This window comes from Trachemys scripta, chromosome 5 (genome assembly GCF_013100865.1).
Source record: "Trachemys scripta elegans isolate TJP31775 chromosome 5, CAS_Tse_1.0, whole genome shotgun sequence".
Lineage (NCBI taxonomy): Eukaryota > Metazoa > Chordata > Testudines > Emydidae > Trachemys > Trachemys scripta.
In genome coordinates this window covers 61,627,876-61,654,500 of record NC_048302.1, presented here as the reverse complement: position 1 = coordinate 61,654,500, position 26,625 = coordinate 61,627,876, and the positions used below count along the sequence as shown (strand labels likewise).

General features: G+C 40.6%; 1 protein-coding gene across 1 annotated transcript; it reads left to right on the top strand.

The window, feature by feature from the left end:
* The first annotated feature begins 2,485 nt into the window (after window positions 1-2,485).
* Window positions 2,486-24,746, top strand: GASK1B (golgi associated kinase 1B). The gene is made up of 5 exons (XM_034772680.1): window positions 2,486-2,724; window positions 3,322-4,600; window positions 14,179-14,393; window positions 22,468-22,694; window positions 24,249-24,746. Exons 2-5 carry the CDS (start codon window positions 3,640-3,642, stop codon window positions 24,454-24,456), a joined length of 1,611 nt encoding a protein of 536 aa, XP_034628571.1. The 5' UTR covers window positions 2,486-2,724; window positions 3,322-3,639; the 3' UTR covers window positions 24,457-24,746.
* The last annotated feature ends 1,879 nt before the right edge of the window (window positions 24,747-26,625 follow it).

The window sequence follows — 26,625 nt, the reverse complement described above, 5'->3', positions numbered from 1 at the left end:
GGGCAGAGAACATTGGCATGCACTGTGCACTTTTGGGATGAAATATGACAGCTGTTAAGCATGATAATAGTAACATTATCACTATGTAATTATAAATGGTTTCCCTTGTGCTGTTCATGTGCATTTTGCTTTACAAACAGAGTAAAAAACATGCTCTATCCTAAAGAGTTTACATTCTAAAGTGGATTAGACAAACAAAGAGAAGACATAGGAAGGAAAGGGCCACGAGGAGGGATTTAGGTGAGAAGAAAGAGGAAGAAATCCTGAATGTTAAGAGGGACACAGAGTACAGAGTATGGCTTGTCAGTATGTGGGAAGCTGTTCCGACCATAGGCCACATGCACTGGAGGTTTAGTGTGCATTCTGGTGAATTAATTATCACAACTTCCCTGTAAGATAGGTAACTATTTATCATCCCAGTTTTAGAGATGTGGAATCTGAGTCAGAGAGATTAAGTAACTTGCCTAAAACAACAAAGGGGGTCTGGGTCAGAGCTTTGATCTGAATGCAGATGCCTTAACATTCAGTCCCATGTCTAATCCACTAGCCTGCTACAGAAGGCTTCTGCTCATGCTATTTGAACTGCCCACAATTTGGCCAAAGGCCACATTGACTGCCTAGTAGAAGAGTTGGCGTAGATGCAGGCCTCCAGCTGGTCGGGAGCTTGAAGCAGTCTTAGCACCAGCAACAGCTTGGGTGACACTGTCTCCAAGAGCCATAAATCAGGCTGGGTTTCTTCCAAATACTGAGGTACAGATGGTGGTGGATTTCACAAGTCAATAAACAAACTGACATTCCTAGCCACCGGTTTACATTTTGAAGGCTGTCTGTAATGAAATGTGTGAGACAATACTTTTTTTAAAAACCCTGATATTAGCCTTGATATTTCTGAATCTCTGAAACTGGCAACGGTCATGAACTTCTCAGCTCCGAAGGCTTCCTGGCGTCAGAAGGTACAAGCTGAGAGTGGGGATGAAAAGGATTCATAAATGGAGAGGATTAAGAGCTGGCAACAAGTGTAATGAATAAGAGGAGAGGAGATCGGGATGAGGGCAAAATTATGCAGGGCCCTGAAGGTCTGGATAAGGAATGATGCAGTAAGTGAAAGGAAGCAACGAAGAGATTTGTGGTGGTGATAACTTAATTAGTGAAATGAGAAGAAGATGACTTCCCAGTGGCATATAGCAATTCAACAAAATAGTTTAGGACAGGAAGTGAAGATGAAGACAGAATCTAATTGAAATTTCAGGAGAAATTTAGGGAGGCAAAGTGCAATTAGCTGAGTTGGAATTTGACCAGAACACCAGTGTTAATAACTCTACTCTTTCAAATAATATTCAGAAAATATCTATGACCACAGGTGTTCAGGACCTTGGCTTTTGCATCCCAACTATAAGAAGACACCTCCAGCAGAATAGTGCCTCTTAACACTATGCTGGGGCTTTGGTTCAGTATTGATTCAGAGATGACAGCCACCTCTGGAAACACACATAACACTTGCTACAGGGAGGAATAGCCAAAAGTGCTAACAAGATTAGTGCAAAGTTGTTAATGCACCTCATTAGCTTGTTTGAATTAATCCTGCTAGTTTGAGAACTGTCAGTTCAAGTTCTCAGTTTAAAAACTTGAAATAGAATAAGAGAGGGGGAGCCATAAGTAGAAGGGGTAAACTCTTTTCTTCTGTCTGCAGATCACCTGTTCCCTTCCAAGGTACAAAGAGAAATCAAGTTTTGAGGAAATAGTTCACAGGAGCATTGTCCTCACAGAAAATGTATTGGTATAGGGAGTTCCTAGCTTGATGCACAACTCTTAGACAATATCAACATATAAAGACTACAAAGGCCAAGTTAATTTAAAATAAAACCACTTCTAACCATACAATATTGTAAGTAATCTTGGAATTTATCTAAAATATATGTTCACATTTGAGTGTTTTTCCCATTATTATTAGTAATGGGAAAGAGATTCTCTCCATTATTATGAGCCATAAGGAAAGTGGGAACTTGTGTGGAATGAATAAGTTTTTACTATTTTTTACAGATAGCATTAATTTTATAGACATCTGTAAGGTCTAGTCGGATAGGGCACCAGAGGAGGCATCAGAAGTCCTGGATTCTGTGCTTGGCTCTGCCACTATCTTGTTGTCCAACCTTGGGCAAGTCATGTAACTTCTCTGTGCCACAGGTTTCCCATCTGTAAAGTGAGGCCAATGATATGTCCCCTTTAGAACTAGAGATGAATGGCACTATGTAACGGCTATATATTGTGATTCTTGTATTTTTTTAAGCCAGTTACCTTTTTTGATATATGGATGTATGATTTCTGATATGTTAAAAGATCTGGTTTTCCCCATTACTGTGGAAGACTGGCATTTCTTAAACATGTTTGCATGCAATGCACTAGAGGGCCCTCAGGAGTTAGAAACTGCTGGAATGTACTTTTAGAAGGCATACCGTTCACAGGACTTTTCACTGCAGAATTTAAAATAGAAGGGTTTTTTATAACAAGGTTCATGTAAGTTTATAGCAGTTCATATGCAAACAGCTTCCCTGTACAGCTAGTACATTTGCAAAGAGCATTAAGCCTGCAATCAAATATCTAAAATGTGGAGCACACTTAAATCTGGGATGTGTGTTAGAGTACATTAAGAAACGCTGCTTTTACTAAGTTCTTGGCATTATCATAAGAGATTTAGCACAGCCAAGGATGGGGCAAGCTGAATAGGTAAGACTATTTCTATATCTTTGTAGTGCATTAAACTCTGCATTTATGTTTTTTCTTCCTTGAGAGGAGATGACAATGCTTTTTATTTTATTTGAAAATTATAGTCAGGAAATGCTATTTTATAGCTTCACAAGAGTATAGATTTAACAATATTTTATCTTTAATGTAGGATTATGAAGCATGTGAACTGTTACTGGGCCAGGGTGTAATCATTGTTTGATAATGGAAATGTTCATATTTGAATTGGTACAGTTACTGGGCTGGTTATAGCACTATATTTTAAAACTAACATGAGGCAACAAAAGATGTGGTTTTACTTTGAGGACCTGCCTGTTATAAACATAAGAAGAGGAAAGTCTGGCTTTTCCAAGTTTTCCTCCTAGTGCGGGAGTTCAATTGCTCGGGACTGTAAATTGTAACTCGTGTTCCATGATGTTGGGATTTTATTTATCTTCTCATTTTAATCTGAAATCTCTAATATGGCATGTCTCTAGATCTCTACCTTTTCTTTAGATCTATACAGTGAAAAAGAGAGATGCCACATTCTATATCCATGTGGATAATGAAATATTATTTGCAATTTTTTTCCTTTCACAGCCCTCAGAGGGGACTCAGACATTTTGGATCCTGACTCGTTTAACTTTGTTTACACAGTTGACTCCATTCATTCTCTGAAACAAGTCACTTCCCCTGTGGTGGCTGATAAGAGTTTAGCAGCTTGTTGAGGTGGAGTGTCAGAGTCATTAGTATTAAACACATTCCCAGCCACACCACTGGCCCCTGTGCACCGCTTGCACTGGAAGCTGTTTGGAAAAGAAGAAATAGAGATCTGTGAAGGGAAATCATGCATCATCCTCCTGGCTGGAAACCACTGAAGACTATAAGCTGCTTTCATCATGTGGATTCACCGGAGAAATGACCTTCCTAGATCAGCCAGGCCAAATCATAAACTGGTTTGTTTGCTCGCTGTGCACCCCATGGGTGCTGAGGTTCTGCAGGGGTAGGCGTCCCAGGACCAGGAGGAATCTGCTGCTGGGTGTAGCCTGTGTGCTATACCTGGGGTTTCTGGTCAGTCAAGTGGGTCACATTTTACCCCAGCACAGAGGGGGACGCCAGAAGATCAGTTCCAGGAGTCTTCAAGATGCTGGTCAGACACCTTTTCTGGGGATCCCACTGGATGGCACTTTGTCCCCACCTGATCTCCAAGGGCCCCAGATGGCTGGCAATGGGACCTCAGTGCCACCCAACGTGGTATACATCACACTGCGGTCCAAGCGCAGTAAACCCACCAACATCCGAGGCAGCGTGAAACCCAAGCTCAGGAAGAAGCATGCATTCCCTTTGCCCTATGGGCAGCACTTTCCAGTAGGTGTCACTGGGCAGGAGGAGAACTTGTCCCAGCAGCAGGGGCGGACTAGCTACTCCATGGGAATAATGAGGGCAGCAGTAGTTCCAGAGACACCAAGGCACCAACTGAAGAAGCACTGGGATGGAGAGAGGGAGGCAGTGGGCAGGGGACACCGAAGGCATATTGGGGTTTCAGGAGGTGTAAATGTGCAACCCCAGGCTCGGGAGAGTAATATCAGGATATACAGTGAGAGGTCCCCCTCTTGGCTGAGCAAAGATGACATCCTAAGCATGCATTTGCTGGCAGATTCCCGGATAGGCAGTATCCGAGAAGCACCCTCTCAGCATGGAGTCCTACTGGTGTTTGAGAGGAATCCCAGTGCCACAGGAGCAGCTTGCAGTCAAGGGTACTGTGGCCTCATCAAGAGACCCCTTGATATGAGCGAGGTGTTTGCCTTCCATTTAGACAGGATCTTGGGGCTGAACAAGACCTTGCCTTCTGTAAGCAGGAAATCGGAGTTCATCCAAGGTAACAAATTCACTTGATTTTGAGTTTCCATCTGGGGGACTCCAGTGTTTCATATTTGGTCAACAGCAGGCTTTAATTTCAGATAGTCTGAGAACTAGCTTTACAGAGCACAGTTATAGGGAACTTAATCTGGAATATGTGTGTTAACGTAATTTCAGGGTTCCTCTGCAGTGTAATAGTTCTGTCCTGAAGGATGTAATACACCCAGAGTTTATTAATGCTTCTGGCTGCCTTATAGACTAATAGAGTTATTGAGAGCATACAGATAACTTCCTTTCCATAGAAGACTAATTTGAGTAAGGGGGAAAAGGAGGTGATCCTTTTTTACATATCCTTTGTAGTGAATATGAAATTATATAGACTGATCAAAATGAAACTGAAGAGGGCACAGTCTGGAAGTCTCTCAGCACAGTGCTCTGTGCTTCAGAGGTTAGTTTTTACTCTTTCACCTCCCCTAGATTTCACTTTTACAAGATATTGTGGATAACCAGCTCTGAAATTAATTTGCCACGAGTAGCGGATAGGGGAGACATTTCTGTTAGCCCAAGCACCTATTGGGGGAGGTCTTAGAGCTCCTTCCTGAACTGCTTTGGCATAATCTCAAAAGAACAAATGCCTCTGGAAATTAAAATTTAAATTGTGCAGTCACTGAAGTCTCAGTGGATTCTTCTGTTTGACAACTTACAGCTCGTGACACACCTGTATCTAGCTTAATAAACACACCTGCTATAGATGCTTCATTGTGGTTGTAGTATGTACAATGCAAATTGCTTTTAACAGAATATCATATTTTTCTTCATCCTAAAATGAAATTAAAATTAGATTTAATAGATTCAATGTAAGTTGATAAGTCTATCTTTAACATTACTGTCTTGTTAAATGTGTCTTCAGCCTAAATGCTATTTTTATATACACACAGATCATAAGCTGAAAGGGCTGCGTTATATTTTACTGAATCATTGCTATTTGTTTTTGCTGTTCATTTCTTAGTACTGAAGAAGATTATTTTATACAAAATATTTTGTATATCAGCCTGTATTTTATCAAAGAAAAGGTAAAGCAAAAATGTCCTTGCAAAAGTTGAAGGCAGGAAAAGAACATACTGATCTGTGATTTATCAACACTGTGTAGGCCTTCTCTCTGGCAGTCTTTACGACAATATGAATATGCATCCAAAGAAGTGGGCTGTAGTCCACGAAAGCTTATGCTCTAATAAATTTCTTAGTCTCTAAGGTGCCACAAGTACTCCTGTTCTTTTGACAATATGAATGAATCTCTAGGAATAACAGTTTGGGGGCTTTTGAATATTATTCATAGTAGCAGAGCATGGAAGATGCACTATGTATACTCTATTTTTAGGAACAGGATTTATTGCTATAGAGCTGTCATAAGGAATTGAGGTAGTTCAGTTTCAGTTCAGTTTCAGGAATTCTGTATAGTATGGCTGCACAGATGACAGATGGCAGGCCCCTTGGGAACTGCTATTAGGTTAACTGTAGACTGAATTGCTTAATGTCTTCAGCCTGCAACATCTTTTGGATTGGCTGGGAGAGAGATTCTATTTTCTTCAGCCTCCTTTTCCCTGTAATTGGTTTTGTTCATATAGCATGAAAAGTGTTGCTAGGTAATGAGGAGAAAAAAGTCATTTTTCCTTTTGGGTCTTGTTTCATGTTTTCCAGCTAAAGGGTGAGTTCAGCTTCTGGAACAGCCACAGCACCTTACCTCTCTCCATTTCATTAATCTTGAAACATGCTGGATTTCAAATGCCTGCCTGGGTTGCCATAGTTACTTGCTTGAGTGTATTTGGCTTGGATTGTTAATTAACTACACAAATTTCAGCAGCGAACACCTCATCTGTTGTTCTCTTCTTGTTTAGAAAAGGAATGAAAAATTATTTTAGAAAGCAGGATGAACAATTAATGAGCCTGCTCCTATAGTCTTTACTCATTTGAGTAATCTGTGTGTGGGCTGCCCAAGTGATTTCAGTGGGGCTGCTTGTGTGAGTAATTACTACTCATGAGAAAGAAAGCAATGCAGGACTGGACTCCTCGACAAGGTCTAAGCTGACACATCCCTTTAGCTTGCCTCAGTCATAATGTAAGCAACGTAACAAGACATGCTTGATGTAGCATTAAAATCTTTAAAAAAAAATAGGCTCCTCAAAACCGCCATTCATTTTGTCAAAAGCATTTTCAAAGAGGCGCTTTGTAAACCCCCAAACAACTTGGGCTTTATTTTTTGTTTCCACAGCTCCTCCCTTAATAGGTGACAGAGAGGCTAGCAAAATACTGCACCAGAGCTCTCTGCTTGACACTCCTCTAATGAAAAGTGAACCATTTGCCACAGGTTTAAATTATTCTGTGACATTTCTGCCTTGCCAGTATGGAAAGTTGGGTCACGATAACTATTTCCTCAATATTCTTTGCCAGTGACTTATCAAAAAATAATATCAGTATAGAGACTAAAGGTGGACAAAGCCTTCCATAATTTTGATTTGAAAACCAAGCAAAAATAATTCTATGCATATGCAAATATTTGACAGAACAAGGAGTAATGGTATCAAGTTGCAGTGGGGGAGGTTTAGGTTGGATATTAGGAAAAACTTTTTCACTAGGAGGATGGTGAAGCACTGGAATGGGTTACCTAGGGAGGTGGTGGAATCGCCTTCCTTAGAGGTTTTTAAGGTCAGGCTTGACAAAGTCCTGGCTGGGATGATTTAGTTGGGGATTGGTCCTGCTCTGAGCAAGGGCTTGGACTAGATGACCTCCTGAGGTCCCTTCCAATCCTGATATTCTATGATTCTATTATATATATATATATATATATATATATATATATATATATATATATATATATATATATACCACTTTGTTCCCAGTGTTCAAGCAGTAAGTGTTAGCTGGAAGAACTCCTTTGGTACTGAGATATAAATGAGCAAAGCAAGGGCTGCAAAGAAGTGGGAAAATGTCATAAATGTGTGGTAAGGGCATTGGAGCAAATGGTGGATGATCTTCTTACATCCAAGCCTTCTGAACATGAACATCCTAGGGCTGGAAATCTGGGCTTTAGGGTCTGGTAATGTCAACATGGAGGTGTGGAATTAGGGAGTATCTCATTTACATCCATGCAAACCAAATTGATTTGCAAGCAGAAATCTGTATAGGATGTAATTCCTGCCTGTGGCAAACTCCCACAGGTCCACCAGAATGGATCTGGATTTCTGCATGGCCTCAAGGCTACATTTCTAGTCCCTCTGTGCTGCCTCAAAACACTGTCTCATATACAGGAATGACTTAGACGCTGTAAAATTAAACTCAGAGTTTTTGGGACACTTCTTCCTCCTATTAGTTTTTCAGTGGGAAAGACAAAATATACAAGAGTTTGTCTTTTTAGAAAGGTACCATTCATGATTCCTGCAGAGAGGTAGGAAGGGCCCTGGAGAAGGCCACATCACTTCCAGTGCATATGCCGGCTACTCAGTAGATCAGTAGCTATTCCACATGCTGCCCTGAGGTTTTCAGATCATTCCTTGCTCATATCCTGTGCCCCCTTACCTACAAAACAGGCAGGGATACCTATTAGGGGAGTTGTTTGGTGTCAGGGCACAGCCCATCTTACTGTGCACTTTGGCCAAGCAAAATCGCTGCACTGCATGTCCATAGTGAATTTCTTCACCTGTAGACTGGATATGTCTGTACTGGCATATTTAGGACCTAATCTGTAGTGAAGTAGCAGGATACAGGTAGATTATGAGCTAAATTCTCTCCTGCTCTGGAGGGGACAGCATTAGAGAGATGGTTCTGGGGGCTTCTTGGATTTCAGGACTAACCCCAATATAACTTAAAGGTGTTGCTGAACATATTTGTTACACTTCTTGCTTAGGGTCTGAGATCCCTATTCAGGATTGCAATGATGGCAACACTCCCTTCTCCACCCCAGATTTTCTGATGTGCTGAAATGGGTCCCCTATCTATATATGTGGGCTTGACCCTCATATGGCTTGAACTGGCATAGCTCCACTGAAGTCAGAAGGGGTATGCCAGTTTATACCAGCTGAAGATCTAGTCCAATGAATTTTACAGAGTTGTTTTTGCAACAAAAACGTATTTAGAGTGCAAAAGTATTTGATTTTGAGTAGCATTGTTTCTGCTCACTTCATCACTGGTTATGTGCAAATGGATGCTGGGAATTTGGCACAGATGTGATAGAAAGTTCCATTGATTAGAGTTGTCATGTTTCTTTACGAACCTCTACACAATGAGAAAGATAGCCTCAGATTTTCTCTTACACCCAACATATTTAGCATGCTCTTTCCATCACACCAAAAGATATGAACATTCAGGCACACTCGTTATTAATTATTAATGTCAAGGCAATGAGAACTCACTCTTACTTATGCATTCAGCAGCTTTTAAATGATGTCTCTTTTGTGTGCCCTTTATCAGAGTGAGTTGTGCTGTGAATTGCTTGCTGTCATATAGCTGGATGTGAGTGAGAGACCAGAGGTCATATTCTCACAACATTTTGTTACATAAAAATCCAATACTTATGCACCCCTCACAGACTCCTTAAAATCTGCATTCACACACTGAAGATTTTCTTCCCTTCCAAGATTTCTCCAAAGTGTATAATGCTTACAGCTAAGATGTGGAAGAAAGAAGGGAAATACATTAGTCAACACTTTTGAGATCTGTTTAAGTTGCTTACACCATTTCTTTATTGTTCAGAGGGCTACCTTACACGGAGATGGCTTTGCCAGGATAGCTCTACTGGTCCCTAGTGGACAGTGGTGAGCTGGAGCCGGTTCGCACTGGTTCGCGTGAACCGGTTGTTAAATTTAGAAGCCAGCTTAGAACCGGTTGTTAAAGGGGTGGGCAAACTGCGGCCTGCGGGCCACATTCAGCCCGCGGGACTGTCCTGTCCGGCCTGCCTGAGCTCAAGGCTGGGGAGGCTCCCCCGGCCCCTCCCCCACTCTCACAGAGCCTCAGTGTGCCATGCTGCCGGTGCCAGAGCACTGGACTGCTCCTGGGCAGCTCTGCAGCTCCTGCCGCTTTGAGCGGCATGGTAAGGGGGTGGGGCTGCGAGCTCCAGCAGGCCGCGCGGCATCGATACATGCTGCCCTGAGCAGCACGGTAAGGGGGCCGGGCTAGGGCTGGGAGGAGGGGTTGAATAAGGGGCAGGGAGCGGTTGGAGGGGGCGGAGTTTCTGGGGGTGGAGTAGTCAGGGGACGGGGAACGGAGGAGGGGTTGGGTAGGCATGGGAGTACCGGGGGTCTGTCGGGGTGATGGTGGATGGGGTCGGGGCAATCAGGGGACAGGGAGCGGGGCAAGTTGGGTAGGGGGTGGGGTCCTGGGGGGCAGTTAGGGTGGGGGGGGTCTCAGGAGGGGGTGGTCAGGGGACAAGGAGTGGGGGGGATTGATGGGTTGCGGGTTCTGAGGGGGGCAGTCAGGGGCAGGACGTGGGTGGGGGTTGGATGGGGGGGGACAAGCTGTTTTGGGAGGCACAGCCTTCCCTATCTTGGCCCCCAATACAATTTTGCAACCCCGATGTGCAGGGCCGGCTTTAGGAAGTGCGGGGCCCGATTCAAACAGTTTCGGACAGGGCCCTGGCAGGAATGACTAAAAAAAAAACATGTAAAAAAACACGTGGGGCTTGTACTAACCAGGCAGCGCTCTGAGTCTTCAGCGGTGCTTCGGCGGCGGGTCCTTCACTTGCTCCGGGTCTTCGGCGGCAATGAAGGACCCGCCGCCGAAGTGCCGCTGAAGACCTGGAGCGAGTGAAGGACCCGCTGCCGAAGTGCCGTCGAAGACCCGGTAGGGAACCAGTTGTTAAGATTTTGGCAGCTCATCACTGCTAGTGGAGACACAGCTTATACCAGCAAAACAAGGTGTGGGTTTTTTTTTTTTTTTTTTTGCCACTGTAGTTAGACCACCTTCCCTAATGATATAAGCTAAACTAGCAAAAGGCTCTTTTGCTGATAAAAGCCGTGTTGAAGTGTGTGTCCCCCAACTTTCATTCTGTTTTTTTTTTTTTTATTTTAAATTAACAGACCTTGGGCATGCCACTTACATCAGTCTGTGCCTCCATTACAACTACTTTTCCTCATGTGGGCTTGGGAGGATACATTTTAATTATATATATGAGAGAGATTCATATACTACAGTGATGTGGAGCATAGACATCTCTGGAGAGGATTGCAAGGAGTAGCAGCATCACTGAAAGCAAGAAAGGGGTTCTAACTTGCCTCTCTGCAGCAGTATCTCTAGGAATGGTTGGGAGTAGGGGCCCAGCAGCAATAGGAGATAATGGGCTTGATCCTGGAGGTTTCTGAGACCTCTCAGCTCCTACTGTAATCAACTGAATTTAAAAGCACTCAACAGCATGTAGTTTCAGGCCTATAACTACCTTTTGTTGTTATTCAAATTGGGCCAGAGCCTTGCTTGGTGTAAGTTGGCATGCTTTAATGGGGCTATGCCAATTTATACCATCTGAGAATGAAGCCCCTTATCTTTTTTTCTCACTGCCTTCAGATTTTCCCTGCAGCAGCCAGCAATCTGGGTTAATGTCTCTCTACTCCAGCTACAAAGACATGCTCCAGTAATTCCATTTGTGTTATAAAGTTGAAATGTTTTGTTTTGGTTCATCTTTGTTTCCTGTGAATCACAAACATTTCCTGTGTTTAACCTTTTTACAAATCTGAATGGAAATTGGCATGATATTGTCATAACATTAAAATAATAAATAACAGTGAGGTGGTGGTTGTTATGCTGAACCTTTTGGGTGCGCAGGGAGGCGTTTGCTTTGTTTGGAAAGCACTGATATATCTGCTTTGGGGAAAACCCATAAATAATTACATGAACTTTGATTATTGATAGAAGGAAAAATAGATCAGATTTAGGGCCCATCAATGTATAACATATTTAACTCTGATACAGAGCTTTTTTTCTGTGGGTTTCAAAGTGCTTTACAAAGGAAGGTAAGTATCACTATCCCTATTGCACAGATAAAGAGAAAGCATCACTGAGAGATCATTTGACTAAGGTCAAGAGGTAAGTCAGTGACAGTGTCAGAAGTGGAACCCAGAATGAGAGAGGCTGGGGGACTGGACTGCATATGAAAGATTTGGGCCAAGCTTTTCAAATGTAAATTCCCGAAAGTTATGCTCCTAAATCCTTATTTAGGCAACTAAATAAGTGTCCTGCTTTTTAAAACTGCTGAGCACCCATAGACTTCTGGGGGAAAAGAACAGCAAGAAGCTGAATATGACGGGGGAAGATGGTGTAGCTATCAGTGATGGTAGTGAAAGGAAGGAGATGGGAGGGCATAAGAGGAAAAATGTATTCTGGGTTGGAGATGCCTAGTTTAAGAAAACAGGCAAACAGGAGGACAGTTCCAGAGATGGTTGGAGCTGTACACTGGCTTCATTTGAGTGTGATCACCTTGTGTGTGTGTGTGTATGTGTGTGCGCCAGGATTTGGCAAAGTTAGAAATATATCTGATCTTGGTGGTACAGCTCATTCTTCTGCACCTCAAATTTCCGAATCCAGTTGAGCAGGTTTTTATTCAGTCTAGGTTTGCTCAAGGTCATTCTGTCCTGGGAGAATTCAGTAGTATGAAAAGTGCACTGACCTTGTTGGCAGATGATCCTTTGCTAATAATGGGCAAACATCAGTTGTCCTTGCTGATTATTTTAGGTCAGTCAGCATCTTCTGACGTTTTACTGACCCAATTGCGGATCTTGGCAGGACTGGATAGACTCATTCTTAAGTAGTTCTATTCTTTGCTCCCAGAGAGATGCTGAGAGTGCTAATGGACTCATTGTTCTGAGAGTACTGTCATGTGGGGTGCTGCAAGTCTCTTTTGCCACCTCTCCTGTTCAATATGTACATGAAGGAAATAGTGAGATGATTTGCTCTGCAATGTAACACATGTCAGGGTGGTAGCAATGTGATCATTTGGATGTAGCATAAAATTTGACCACTTTGCCTGCACTTTTTTGCTCACTGATCAGGACTACCATACAAAAATTCCAAACCTTTGATCATATTCCAGTAACTGCCATCTAATAACTTGCCATATAAATGTTTCCTTCTTTGCATACAAACATGTAAATTCCCTGTCCTCCTCCCTGCCACACCTCAAAAATATTACTCTGCTCTGAAGTGCAACACCAGTATTCAGCCCTGGTTCAGTGACAGGTTTAAGCATCAGGCAGGACATCAGAGTTAGCAATAAGGACTTTTGTATCATTGGAAAGAAAATAATCCAATTTTTTCCAATAGGATACACACCACTTACTTATAGCCCTGGTGCTGTATGTTCTGAGATATATGACTCAAATATAGTGACATTATTATATAGCAAACAGCAATTTTGGGTAATTTTTAGAGGTTTCTAAAATGTGGTGTGTGGTGGATTGAGGTCTGTGTTGGAATTGCAAGCTACCATTTTAAGAGCATAGGTGGGGGTTTCCCGGTCCTACTTGTGGGGTAGGGTGCTTTGTAACAAAGCATCCTATCTGATCAATCTGTAAAGAGCCAGTTTAAAAACAAGGTAGTGACAATTTTGCCTCACTGCATTAGGGATGAGCCTGTCTTCTCTCTCTCGTGTGTTATCACTCAGAATTCTAAGAATTAAAGTAGTGTTACCTTAAACCTTCCAACAAAAGTATTTATTTTTTCATCTAGCTTCTCTGTGTGTATGGAATGAACATAACATGGTGATTATAATTTCTCTCTCTCTCAGCCCTGTACAGATGGATTCATCATACCTAAGGCACCTGGTTTTACATCCGGAGGGATAAGACAAATATTATTTATATACATTTTAAAAACTGACTAAAACATTTCTAAAATGGATTTTCTGTAAAATATATATCGTATATGAAGAACATATGACACTGTGGGGTGGAATAAAGGTCTTATCAGCACTACTCTGGGATGATCTGTATGACTCATTGGCAAGAACATATTGTTCATGAATGATAAAACCAAAGTCATGCCACACCATCATATAGTCTATCTATAAACTTTCTATTTACAGCTGTGAAATATTATATCTGTAGGACTAAAACTCTAAAGATGACAAAATAATTCCATTTTTTGGCTGGACTCCAGGATTTGCTCTCTTTTCATATTTGCCTTAGAAAGGAAGAAACATTGGGCTAGATCCTCAGCTGGTGAAAATCAATATTGCTTCATTAATTTACCCCAGCTGTGGATCGGATGCCAAACTTTTAAAATTGATTTAATAGCCTCCAAAAGTAGAGTGACTTTTAAGCAGACAGCTCTTGTTGCAAACAGAGAGCATCTCTTCTCAGACATTGAAGAGAACTATAATGTCTAGGGTTTTTCCTTTTCTGTGGTGGCTGTTTTCAGATGTGGAATATGACCACATAAACCAAAGGATGTGAAATTATTGGGTCATGGTAGCTTTTTCCTGCCACATCTGAAATGTCTTCTTTAAAAACAAATGCTGTAATTAGTGATGCCCGAGACAATGTCTAAAGACTGATCAAGTTCTTTTAGTTTTCAATATAAATTCATATATGGTACTGATTCTATTTTGCCTCTTCTCAGATGGTCTGCCATGTCCTGTTATTCTCTGGGATTCCTCATTGGCTCCGACAAATAATAGGACCCATTCTTCAGTGAGGCTAAATTGGGGGGCCTATCAGCAGCTATTGAAACAGAAGTGCTGGCAGAATGGCAAAGTGCCCAAAGCTGATTGGGGCTGTACTGAGATCCATCACCATGAGTGGTCCAAGATGGCACTCTTTGATTTTCTTCTGCAGGTAAGGTACAAAGAATACCAACCTTTGCAAGATTTATTTGAGCACCAGTCTGGTTAAGGATAAACCATTTTCACAGATATGTCCAATGATAAAATTCACTCTGGGTTGCAATTTCGCAGAAGGGGAGTGTTTAAAAAGATGGTTTTAGTTTTTGTCTTTAATGAGAAAGGTATGTGCTTGTGCTCCTTTGGCTTGTTTCTGGTACGCTGTACGACCCCAAAAGATAAAAGACAATAGGTTGTATTCTGCACTGCTTTGCACTTTGTGTATTCATTTACACTTGTGGAAAGTGAGTGTAAACTGCTGCCATTCTGGTAGCATTTTACACCCACTTTGTACAGGTGTAAATGAATATACAAGGTGTGAGGCACTGGAGAGTCAGGACCTCTATTATTAAGTCATGGGGACAGATCCTTAGCTGATGTGACTAATTTTCATTCCATTTAATAGACCTTATCTGCTGAGGACCTGGCCCTAAGTTATTTTGCAGTGCCAGTCTCACATGCTCTTGGAAAAGGCAGAGAATAACCTGCAGTGACACCAGTTTCTTCATTTCCCCTTCTCCAGCAAAAGGCTGCTGTTACTCAGCCATAGATGTGAGGATCTCATTGATCTTATATCTTCCTTCTTGTTAATGTTTTAAAAAGAATAAATGATATTCCTTCATCAGCACTCTTCTTGCCAAGAGGACATCAAGTGATATAACATGAGCCTCCAGTGTGAAGGGGTGGCCAAAATGGCTAATGCGGTCTTTGGATGTATAAACAAGGGCAGATTGAGTAAAGTAAAGGTATTTTACCGTGGTATTTGGCAATGGTGCAACCACTGCTGGAATACTGTGTCTGTTTCAGGTGTCAACAAGTCAAGAAGGATGTTGAAAAATTGTAGGGGTCTCAGAGAAGAGCAACAAGAATGATTTAAAAAATCGAAAACATACCTTATATTGATAGATTCAAGGAGCTGAATTTATTTAGTTTATCAAGGAGGGACGATTAGGGGACGATTTGATCCTGACATATAAATACCTCTATGCACAAAACTGAAATTTGATAATAGAGGGCTCTTTGTAGCAGGCAAAGGTATAACAAGATATAACAGAGAGATGCCAAGAGTTGAATAGCTGGAAGTTGAAGCAAGACAAATTTAGACTAGTAATAAGACACACATTTTTAATAGTGAGGGTGAATAACCACTGGAACAATTTACCAAGGATTGTGGTGGATTCTCCATCAATGGAAAATTTTAAACCAAGATCAGATATTTTTCTAAAAGAGATCTCTAGTTCAAGCAGGAATTAATGTATGGAAGTTCTATGGCCAGTGTTATACAGGAGGTCAGACTAGAAGATCACAGTCGTCCCTTCTGGCTTTATAATCTATGAAGTTTGTATGCACTTTTCACACATCCCTAGGATTTCACAATCAAGTGCGTAAATACAAAATGGGAAGCCGGCTATGAAGGAGTACTGCAGGAAAGGATCTGGAGGTTATAGTGGATCACAAACTAATTATGAATCAACAATGTAACATTTTTCTAAAAAAGTGAACTTCATTCTGGGATGTATTAGTAGGAGCGTTGTAAACAAGACAAGAGAAACAAATTTTCCACTGTACTCAGGACTGATTAAGCCTCAACTGGAGCATTATGTCCAGTTGTGGGCACCACACTTCAGGAAAGTATCAGGGGGTAGTTGTGTTAGTCTGTATCCACAAAAATAACACTCCTTGTCACTTCAGGAAAGATGTGGACAAATTTGAGAAAGTCCAAAGGACAGCAACAAAAATGATTAAATGTCTAGAAAACATGACCTACAAGGAAAGATTGAAAAAAATCAGGTTTGTTTAGTCTGGAGAAGAGAAGACTGGGATGGCAGGGGACATGATAAGTCTTCAAGTACATAAAAGTTTGTTACAAAAAGGAGAATGATAAATTGTTCTCCTTATCCACTGAGGACAGGACAAGAAGTAATGGGCTTATGTTGTAGTAAGGGAGATTTAGGTTAGACAGGAAAAACTTCTTAACTGGAAGGGTAGTTAAGAACTGAAACAGATTACTTAGGGAGATGAAGAATCGCTGTCATTGGAGGTTTTTAAGAACATGTTAGACAAACATCTGTCAGGGCTGGTCTAGATTATACTGAGTCCTGACTTAGTGTAGGGGACTGGACTAGATAAATAGTACTTCTATTTCTAGTACTTCTAGTACTACATTTCCATGATTCTATAATTGTCCCCATTCTTTTGCTAAGTAAGATATTGCTATGAGCTAGACCCAGTTCTTATTACATGGTAACCAGAAAAGTGAAACTTGAGTAATTTCTACTGGCATCAAAAGTGTTTATTGCTCCTACTCATTTTCCTTGCAGTGAACTACTTGTGGAGTAAGGGACTTAATCCCATGAGTTAGTTTGATTACCACAAACCCCTTTGAAATCAGTGGAAAGGCTCCCATTGACTTAATGGGCTTTGGATCAAAACTTCAGTCTCAAAGATTTCAAACATATTCTAACAAGTGATTGAATATTTTCATAATCAGAAATACATGTACTCCCAACATCTCTCTCCCTTTCATTAATAGTTTGTTTCTTCTCAGAAGTGCTTTGAAGTTAAAATAGAAGACTAGGGTAGGTTTCAAACACCTCGCACCAAATCTTGCTCTTAGCAAAGCAGGAAGTAGCTAAGAGTGGACATGAACCAAATTTACAAACCTGATTGCCAACTCTTCACACACAGCTCAAAGGTAAACTGGAGATAAGGCACCTGATAACAAAAACATAAGCATTATGTAAGCCATGGCTTGTCAATGGAGATCAGGCAAATTACATTACATGACTAAGGACTGTATAATCATAACCTTAGTCCTTAATGCAGACCGGCACAAACACAAAAAGAATAGATGATAGGAACACTTCACAGATCAACCCATGCCTTTACTTAATTCATTCACAGCAGTCCATGTCTTGACTTAGTCCATTTACTTCATCTTTGTAGCAGGGCTACTATTTCCTCCCCTTAAGCCTGGTCCCTCTGTCTATATTTTTTCTGCCATGTAACTTGATGGATCAAAAGGAGCTGGCAGTTTGTTCATACTGACTGAAGTCTGGATGGTTGTAGATTATTCCAGTGTGAGAACTCCACTTAAGACCTTGATGGGTGAATGAAGATTTGGGCTTGTGTGAAGAAACAGGACAGCCGCTGGTAGTTATAACGGGGTAGGCTGAAAAATGAGATTGCCCCATTTAAACTCGGATTTAGGGCAACATCCTAACCCCACAAAAGACTAAAGTTCTGATCCATACTAGTACACCAGTGCAAAATAGTACTAAAGGCATGTGTATCCATCACCATCACATCCATTTTGAAAATATTTTCTTACATATATACTGTAGGGATCAATCCTTGCATTAGACCACCTAATAAGTGTTTTCAATCTCTGATTTCTGAGATTCTTTTTACGCTATGCAGAACAGGCTGCTCTCCATAATTCTTCCGTCCTCAGTATGCAACCCATGTAATCCATTGAACAGATGTAACTAAGGGAATAATTTGGTCAACTATATTTTAAATTCATACTTTGACCAAATATAATCTCATGGACTAGGCTATAATTGATCACTGAGCAGGTGTGCAAGGAGTAGGAGGGCTCAAGGAGACTTACCCCTGCTTATGTTTCCCCATTTTAGGGTTCAGTCATAATCTCAGCCCTTGCAACCAGTTGAGCACAGTGAGAATTAGGGATAGCAGCACTAGACACCTCAAGACTATACTTTCCCACCCATTCCTTACATTGGCCAACAGAGCTGCTTGGATGTGGAGGGAACTTCATGATACACCCTCTTATGAGTTGGCACATCTTTCATTTTCTCCTGCATAATATGGAGATGTGGCTACACTGTTTCTCCAGGAGGTCCTGTTAGTTTAGTGCATGTCTGCACTGCCCCCACCAGGCACCTGCATCTAGAAGCTACGATAACCCCTGTTTATATGCAGAATTTCATCTCTCATACAATTCAACATTCTAGAAAGTCATGTTTTTTAAAATGTAGAAATCATTGCATTTGATTAGACACAGTCTATCTCTGTCCTTCACAAGTTTTTGTTTTTGACCAGGACGAATGGATGTTTCACTTTTTGAGTTATATTTATCCAACGCTGCTTGTGGTAATTATAGAACGTGAATTTTCTGCCTAAAATAGGTTGTCATTTGTATAAAGACTCTATCTCAGTCCTACTATGAGTGAGTAATGCTTGTAATCTGATATAAAGTCATATGTGGATTATATTGATCCTAAACATAGCAATAACCCTATAGGAATAGCACAGTGTGTGTCAGAGCATTTTAAATGGATTTTGATTTGTTAATCTAAAAGTGCTAATGTGTTCACATTTAATGGTGTAAAAGATAGCATGGTTCCTGTGTTGATGCACAGAAGTATCTATTAATTTTTAATTTTAGTATCTTCTAGCGTAAAGACAGCAATTTAGCAATGAATATTATGTTATCTCTGCTGTTATCCAGAAATAAATGTTAACTACTAGATGAGATGCAGCAGGCTTGAGCCATTCATGAAATAAAAAGGAAGCAAATCACTTTTACAAGGCAGGCTACAAATCTGGGGTATCCTACACTTCCACCAAATGCCCTGCTGCTTGTCAGAAGTGTATGCCAAGCAGCTGAATATGTGTTTGAGATCTGCTCATTCTGCACAATTCATACTTTCTCAGGATGTACTTGAACATACAGCTATCTTTAGAGACATTTCAACAGGAGAACATGGATACATGAAAAATCCATAAAAAGGGACAGATGAACAAGGGAACCCGAGGTGACATGACTAACATAATTGATTGTATTCATCACTAGTAAAAGTGATCAATGTATTGCATGTAAATGGACTGAGAAGCCTTCAGTTGGCTAGTAATTCTCTAACCACTTTGCAAGTATTGCATTTGAGTATTAACCTCTGAGCTATTCCAGTACTAGTAAGCAGATTGGTTTGCCTGAATAACTTCAAACATGTTGATACTCACATTTTCTAGTTGTGCGAGAGATGGTGACTGGCTACCCTTCATTCACTTTGAGGTTTTCCTGATCCTAGCTATTGCCAGCTAGCTTGCCCTTGTTCCCTCTAAAGTCGGAAATCTTCTTACTTTGGTTATAGGAAAAAGTATCTTAATTAAGAGCCTGATCCTGCAGCCTCTTATTCACCTGAGCACATCATATAAATCACACAAATAGTCAAATGCACTCTAGAGTATGGCATACCCATGTAAGGACTTCCTGGGTTGAGTCTTAGGAGAGTAACTAGTAGCACAAGTGGTACTAAAAATCAAAGGAGTAAATTTCCATTTGTGGGAAGATTTTGTGTAATACTGTAAGTTTGGGTTTGAACTGAGATGAAAGATGCAGAGAAATTGGAGGGAATTCAGAGAACAAGGGACAGTAGTTGAAGGGATTAATGAGGACAGATTAAAATAAGTAAATATATGTAGCCTAGTTAAATGATGACTGGAGAGGTATGAGGTATGGTAACAGGTTACAAGTAGCTGAAATGTGTAAATGTCAAGGAAGCAGGGGGATTATGCAGGGTGGTCCTGGTAGATATACGAAGGATTAATAGGATGACATTGATCAAAGAGAAAAATAATCTGCATATCAAGAAAAGTGTGGTAAGAGTGCAATCTGCTAGACCATGGAAGAGTTTTTTTCAAGTAAAATCTCCACCGTGTCAGTTATTTAAAACTAGAGAAATATGTTAAATACACAAGATATAAAAATACATCAGCTACACTAAAACATTAAAGTTGCAAAGTCAAGCAATCAAAAGTTAGGACATGTCAGATTTAGAGTTGTCTGAATCTTAATTCAGACCCCTTGTGCATGTGCATTTTGATACAGTCTGTAATTACATAAATAAATTACAAAATAAATGGACATTTTTTAACCTGTACCTCAGTTCCCCCTCTGTAAAATCAGGATAATAATATCACCTCACCTTACTGGCATGTTATGAAGATAAATGAATGTTTTGTAAAGCACCATATCCATGAGGAAATTGATAATTCTGTATTCACAGCAGGGTTTGACTACTGTGCAGCAAATCAGTCTGAGGGCTGCAACTTGAACAATGATGATAAAACTAAATATCGAATAGGTACTCATTTAATTGATCACCATCTGTCCTGTGCATTGAATGAGACAGAGGTCTTGCAGAAAAAGTAGCATGTAGAAGAAGACTGTATCATAATGCATTCACAAAACAAGGCTGAATTAAGGCTGCACAGGCAACCTTCATTCTGGCATTTCTTAACTGTTGAGTACATTACTTTGCCTATAACACACTATATGATGCAATCCTTTCCTTAGTGTATTTAAGTCTGTATCAGTTCTATTATATTCCAGCTCAGAGAATTAAAGAAGATGCTGCTTTCTGAAAAATCTTGGGTTTGATTTCCCCATTGTGTTACTCAGGTTTGACTCTGCTGTCACTCCATTGATTTTTTTTTTAATAGAGTTACACTGGTGCAAGACTGGAATAACAGAGGAGTGAATCAGGACCTATGGGTACAACATGGAGACTAGGAATGGGTTTTAATAATAGATGAATTGTGGAGGATCAATACTGAGCTCTTCCCTCTTCCCCCCCCTCCAACTGATTTTAATTAAGTTTGCTCTGTATTCATGAACCTGGGACGCTGTTTAGTAAGGAATGATAGTTTTTTCCAGACTCCGACAAGTCTAAGTAATAGATGGCCTGGATCCACACCAGGAGTTAGGCGTGGTGATGCTGAGCATCACAGTGCCTAACTTTGATTTTCTAGATGCCTAAATGTGATTCACAAAGTCCAAATTTGTTACCTAAGCTCCTATACAATGAATGGGGAGAGATAGGTCCCTTTAGGTGATTCATAAAAACCATCACATTAGGTAAGGAGACACCTAAGCTAGCCAATGGGATATGCTGACAAGAGGGGTGTGTGGTAAGCATTCCCTCCCCTATGAGATAAAGGCCTTAGTCCAGGCTACAGGGAAGCACCTATCGCTACTAGCATTTCACAGCTGGGGAACCTCTTTGGAATTAGATGCCTCTGTCATTTTTGCAAGAAGCCAGTGTCGTGGTGGTGGTGGGGGGAGGAGGCCAACCACTCCCTTCCCTCATAACTCTTAGCTTAGTGCTTAGGGTACTCATCTGGGATGAGGAAGGCCTCTGATTCAAATCCCCCTTTCCCCACACCCTGTGGATGTGCCACCTCACAGGTGAGTGCTCTGACCATTGGCCGTGGGATAGTCTGATGTGAGGCTCCCTTCGTCTCTCCTGTGATGTTGTTGCATTCTAGATTAAATAATTAAAGAGTCATTTGGAACAGAGAGGGAGAGCAGAAACGTGAGTGACTCAATAGCTTGGTGGTTAGCATGCTCACCGAGGATGTGGGAGATCCAGTCCCCCTGCTTCAATGATTCTTTATTTAGTCACAGTGGAACACCTTCCACAGGGAGACTTAGTGAGGGTGCACCACCTCAGCATAGCCCAGTGGTTAGACCACTCATCTAATAGGTGGCAGATCCCTGTTCAAATCCCTTCTTCCCTTCAAGTGCCTGGCAGACTCTGATTGGTGGTGTCCCATATCCCAGTGGGTATCATAACCAGGGCTAAAACTTATGAGGGAGATCTTGCTTCTCCCTCCTCCCCCCATCTGTATTGTGTGAACTTGCCTAAGTGGTCCAATCTGGTAGGTGTGCTCAGAGTCACCTTCATGTGATTCCGTTGATTGAACACCTGGCTTCTCCTGGTTTGTGAATTGCTCTGGAGCTAAGGTGGGAGATAGGCACCTGGATGCCTAAAAGAAAGCAGCAGTGTGCATGCTCAGAGGCAGAAATGTAGGCTTCTGAGGACCTTCTATTGCAAAAGTTTAGGTGCCTACAAGGTTCAGTGGGCATTTTGGTCACCACAGTGGAACCTAAAACTGGGACTTGGGCACCAAGCTCCTTTTGTGCATCCCGGCCAGTATAGCTAAGAGTCAAACTTTGCACCCTGTTGCATTTCATTTTGGTCATATGTTATATTCATTTCCAGATCTACAATCGACTGGACAGAAATTGCTGTGGGTTCAAACCTCGCAAGGAGGATTCCTGTGTTCAGAAAGGACTGAAGCTGAAATGTGAAGATCAAGATGCTGTTGACCTGACACACATTATTCAGAGAAGGCATGACCCTAGGCACTTGGTCTTTATAGATAATAAAGGTTTCTTTGACAGAAGCGAAGACAATCTGGATTTCAAAATATTACAAGGAATCAAAGAGTAAGTTTTAGGATATCCCTACAAATTTTAATAGGGTTCAATAGGCTTTTCCTAGCTTTTCATTTAGGATCAAAGTCTCTCCTCTCTCGCTCCTCAACACATAGCCTGAATGAAAGGGCTGTGCACTAAGGATGTCCCCAGGGGTTAGGAGGTTGTGAATGGGATGAGGAAGCTTTCTTTTCTTTCCCCACCCAAAAAAGAAGACATTGTTGCAGTAGCCCCAGTGTCTCTCTTTTATGTCTCCTCCATAGGGAAATTTGACTAAACTAAGGTACGGGTATACATACTTTTGTGTCTAGGCAGATATTATTATTACTTGGAGCATCACACATATGCTAAGTGCTTTATAGAACAGATACAGCAAGATCCTTGCCTCCAAAGGCATGACTGACAAAAGGGAGATGAAGGAGGGTGGAGGTGTGAGATCAATAAGCCTATCTAGACTAGGAAAATCTGCACCAGTATAACTTCATTGGTGTCATTACACGGTAGAAACCTCTAATGTAGACATTCTGCAGATGGGTAAGTTACTGCAGTAAGCCCCCCAATGCAGAAACACCGCATGCTGTCAGTTACTGGAATAAATTGCATCAGTGCAAGCCCCATTTATATAGGTTGCCATGCATTTACACCTGGAGTTCACACTGCTTTAAAAAAAAAAAAAGAGGAAAAAAACCATTATAAACAAGGGCCCTAAAATGCCATGATTACTTAGTTAGGGCAAGTGTTTATCGTGGTGGAATCATGTTTCTTCTTCACTTTAAAGCAATATAAATAAAAGGTATCTTTGACTGACTTCTGTGGGTATTTCAAAAGAAGTTAATCTTGAAGGGGAAGCTGAATGAAAAGCGGGTGAACAGTGGCTATTAGCATTTTTAACAATAGCTAATGATTTTTTTGCTGAGTTGCTCTTGGGCCAGTTAACGTTTTGCAAATATGTCCAGTGTACAGTTATAGCTGCTATTGATATGTGAAATTTCAAACAATCTAGACTTTTTTTTTAAAAGCCTGGAGATTTTAGGATAGTTTTGGAGATTTTAGGATAGTTTTGAGTAATGTGGGCTTGATTTCATTGGCACATTTGGGTAACTCCTGTGGTGGAAAACTTGCCTTAATTGGGACACTGGAGAGTCTGAATAGGGGTCTCATTTGATGATATAGAGTTTCCATAGCAGCTCTTACATCCCCCCCTTTCCTGGCCATGAGAACGCTGGGTATGGTCAGGATATCTCTGTGCCTGATTGATCCCTAGCAGCCCAGATAGTCCCAGAATCTGGGTGTGCACCCACCTATAAACACCCCATCCTGAGCTGTTCAGCTGGTCGGCTAGAATGGAGAATCAGTGCCAGGATCAGTGATTATTACCCCAACTCACCGAAGTGCTGTGGTGTCTAACTTTAAGCATGTCAGTAGAAATAAATAGGACTGTGTACATACAGATAGGCATGCACTGAAATACCTTGATGAATCCATGGAATTGGTTGTTAAACTACAACATAAATATTGTAGTTCAGAGTGATGCCAAGGCTGATAAACTCCTTCACACTTTTTCAGGTTCCCTGAATCTGCAATTTCAGTGCTGAAAAGCCAGCGCTTGCGAGAGAAGCTTCTTCAGTCTCTGTTCCTTGACAAAGTATATTGGGAGAGCCAAGGAGGTCGCCAAGGAATTGAAAAACTTATTGATGTGGTAGAAAGGCGTGCCAAAATTCTTCTTACCTATATAAATGCACATGGAGCCAAAGTATCACCCATGAGTGAATGAAAGTCTTTTTTTTCCCCCTAATGCTAAGAATTACAGTTATATAAGGCAAGAACTGGTGGCAAAATTGCTTTTTCTTTTAAAATTCTTTTAATTTCCAAAACATAACAGTAACCAGGTAAGCTTGGGTTTTTTAGACATTTGAAAAAAATGTTATATAGTATAAAAGTGCCAGTTCTCTAACTTTCTCTAAAATCATTCTTAAATGCATTTATTGCTGTGTTCTTCTAACAAAGATGTCTAAGCAGTGTAATAAACAATGCAATAATTTAATACAAATATTGGATTCTCAATCTTCTAAACTTTCTTTATTCTCTCAGTTAAGGACAGATCTGTCTCCATTTGATTCTTTTACATGGTATTTCATAATTAAGAGTGGGGTTTTCAAAAGCACTCAGCCTTGGACAGCTGCTCTTACCGAAGTCAATGGAAGTTTTAACATTGATTTAAATGGAAGCAAACTTAAGCCAATGCTGAGCACTTTTGATTGAAAGTCCCAGTCTCAAAGTATAACCACACCTCTAATAGAGAACATTAATTCATGGAGTTGCATTCTTTCTTTTTTGTTTCTTTAGAACACGCAAACTTCCAGTGTCTCCCATGGCTGGTATTTTTTGTATTGCGTATGTGATATTGTGAAATCTAGGGACCAAATTCAGCTCTTTGGCAAGCAAGTGGCCTTGTTGACACTTAAAACAGGTCAAAGAAAGAATGTAAGTTTTGCCTGGAAACAAGAGTCCCATGACACTTTGCAGTTAAGCTAACTTTAAGGAGTGAAATTTTATTAAGCAGTAATCTTTAGCATATTTTGAAATTGCTGCAACAGATATTTTAGTAACATTAAACACAAAAGTGTGCAAGAGGTATAAGAAATATCACTACCTCAACAAAGGAAATAAATAATAACTAACCATAAGGTGTTGAGGTAGTTGGAACATTACAAGGGAATAAGGAACTTAGAAAATAACCTGAGATAAGAAGAATGTACCAAAAGGAATAAATAGATAAGGGTTGGAATGATAAACAATAGAGTAATAAGGATATAATTACCCTAAGAAATCAAGAGAAAATAAGACCATCTGGAGATTGAACGCAGGCTGTCAGAGAGAACTACGGGCGTTGGGGAAGATCTTCTGCAGTAATTGGTAACTATGCCTCTCTGTGTGTGTGCTGTCTTTACTACCTGTTACATCAGTAAATCCAATCAAAGATTATTTATTGGAGGTTTGTTAATTATTAAACTAATCCAGATTTGAAAGAACCCCTCTCATTAAACATATAGACATAAACATATAATCATAGTTAAAATTTTTATCAACTACTGGTAATCAATTAATAATTGATCAATAACCAGTTTTCAATAGCCTGCTTATGCTAGCACTTGGGAAGGACAAATACATGGTTTGAATCCAACAGAATATAATACACCAAGATTAAAATTATAATGTTGTAACAAACATGAGAATGCCAATGTTAGTGTGTGAATAAACTCATTTTTGAACAATTCAGTTCAGACAAATACTTCCTCCCTAATGATTTATTTGGACCACATCTGACTCTCTTTTTGTCCCCAGATTGTCCAAATTGGTCTACAGATTGTTTTATATGCCATTTTTTGAGTGTAAAAAATATTTGCCATTTGAATTGTTTGGTACTTATGGATCACATGATAGGCTCCTGTTCCCTGTTGGACTGAATCCAACTCCAAGAATCAGATTTCCAGTGCAGCTAATGGTGATTATAAATTCAATATTAACTTTGTGTATATTCTGCTATATTAGAGTAATGTTTTTGTTTCTGCAAACGTTCCTGGCAATAAACTCATTTTCTAGAATTCTGACAGAAAGCAAACATAGAAGGGGAATGAATGTTAAAATTAGAACAGAAAATGTTGTTTCTAGTATTCTCTTAGCTCTAAATGTAGCCTCTGGTGTTCCATTAAGAATGTCCACTGTTCTTTAAGAAGATACTTTGTCGTTAGATATGGGACAAATCATAGAACATCAATGGCGCATATCCTCAACTGGTTTAAATTGTTGTAGCTGTGTTGGCTTCAAAAAGCTATGACAACTCACACCAGCGGAAGTATTTCTGAATAGAGGGGTATTGGGAAAGTGAGACATTATCCACTATTGATCTTGAATAAGACTTTTCCTAGTTCTTAATGTGCTT

Coding starts and splice junctions, on each gene's coding strand:
- GASK1B (XM_034772680.1), top strand. CDS start 3,640: ATGACCTTCCTAGATCAGCCAGGCCAAATCATAAACTGGTTTGTTTGC. Junction 4,601..14,178: donor GAAATCGGAGTTCATCCAAG/GTAACAAATTCA, acceptor GCCTCTTCTCAG/ATGGTCTGCCATGTCCTGTT. Junction 22,695..24,248: donor ATATTACAAGGAATCAAAGA/GTAAGTTTTAGG, acceptor ACACTTTTTCAG/GTTCCCTGAATCTGCAATTT.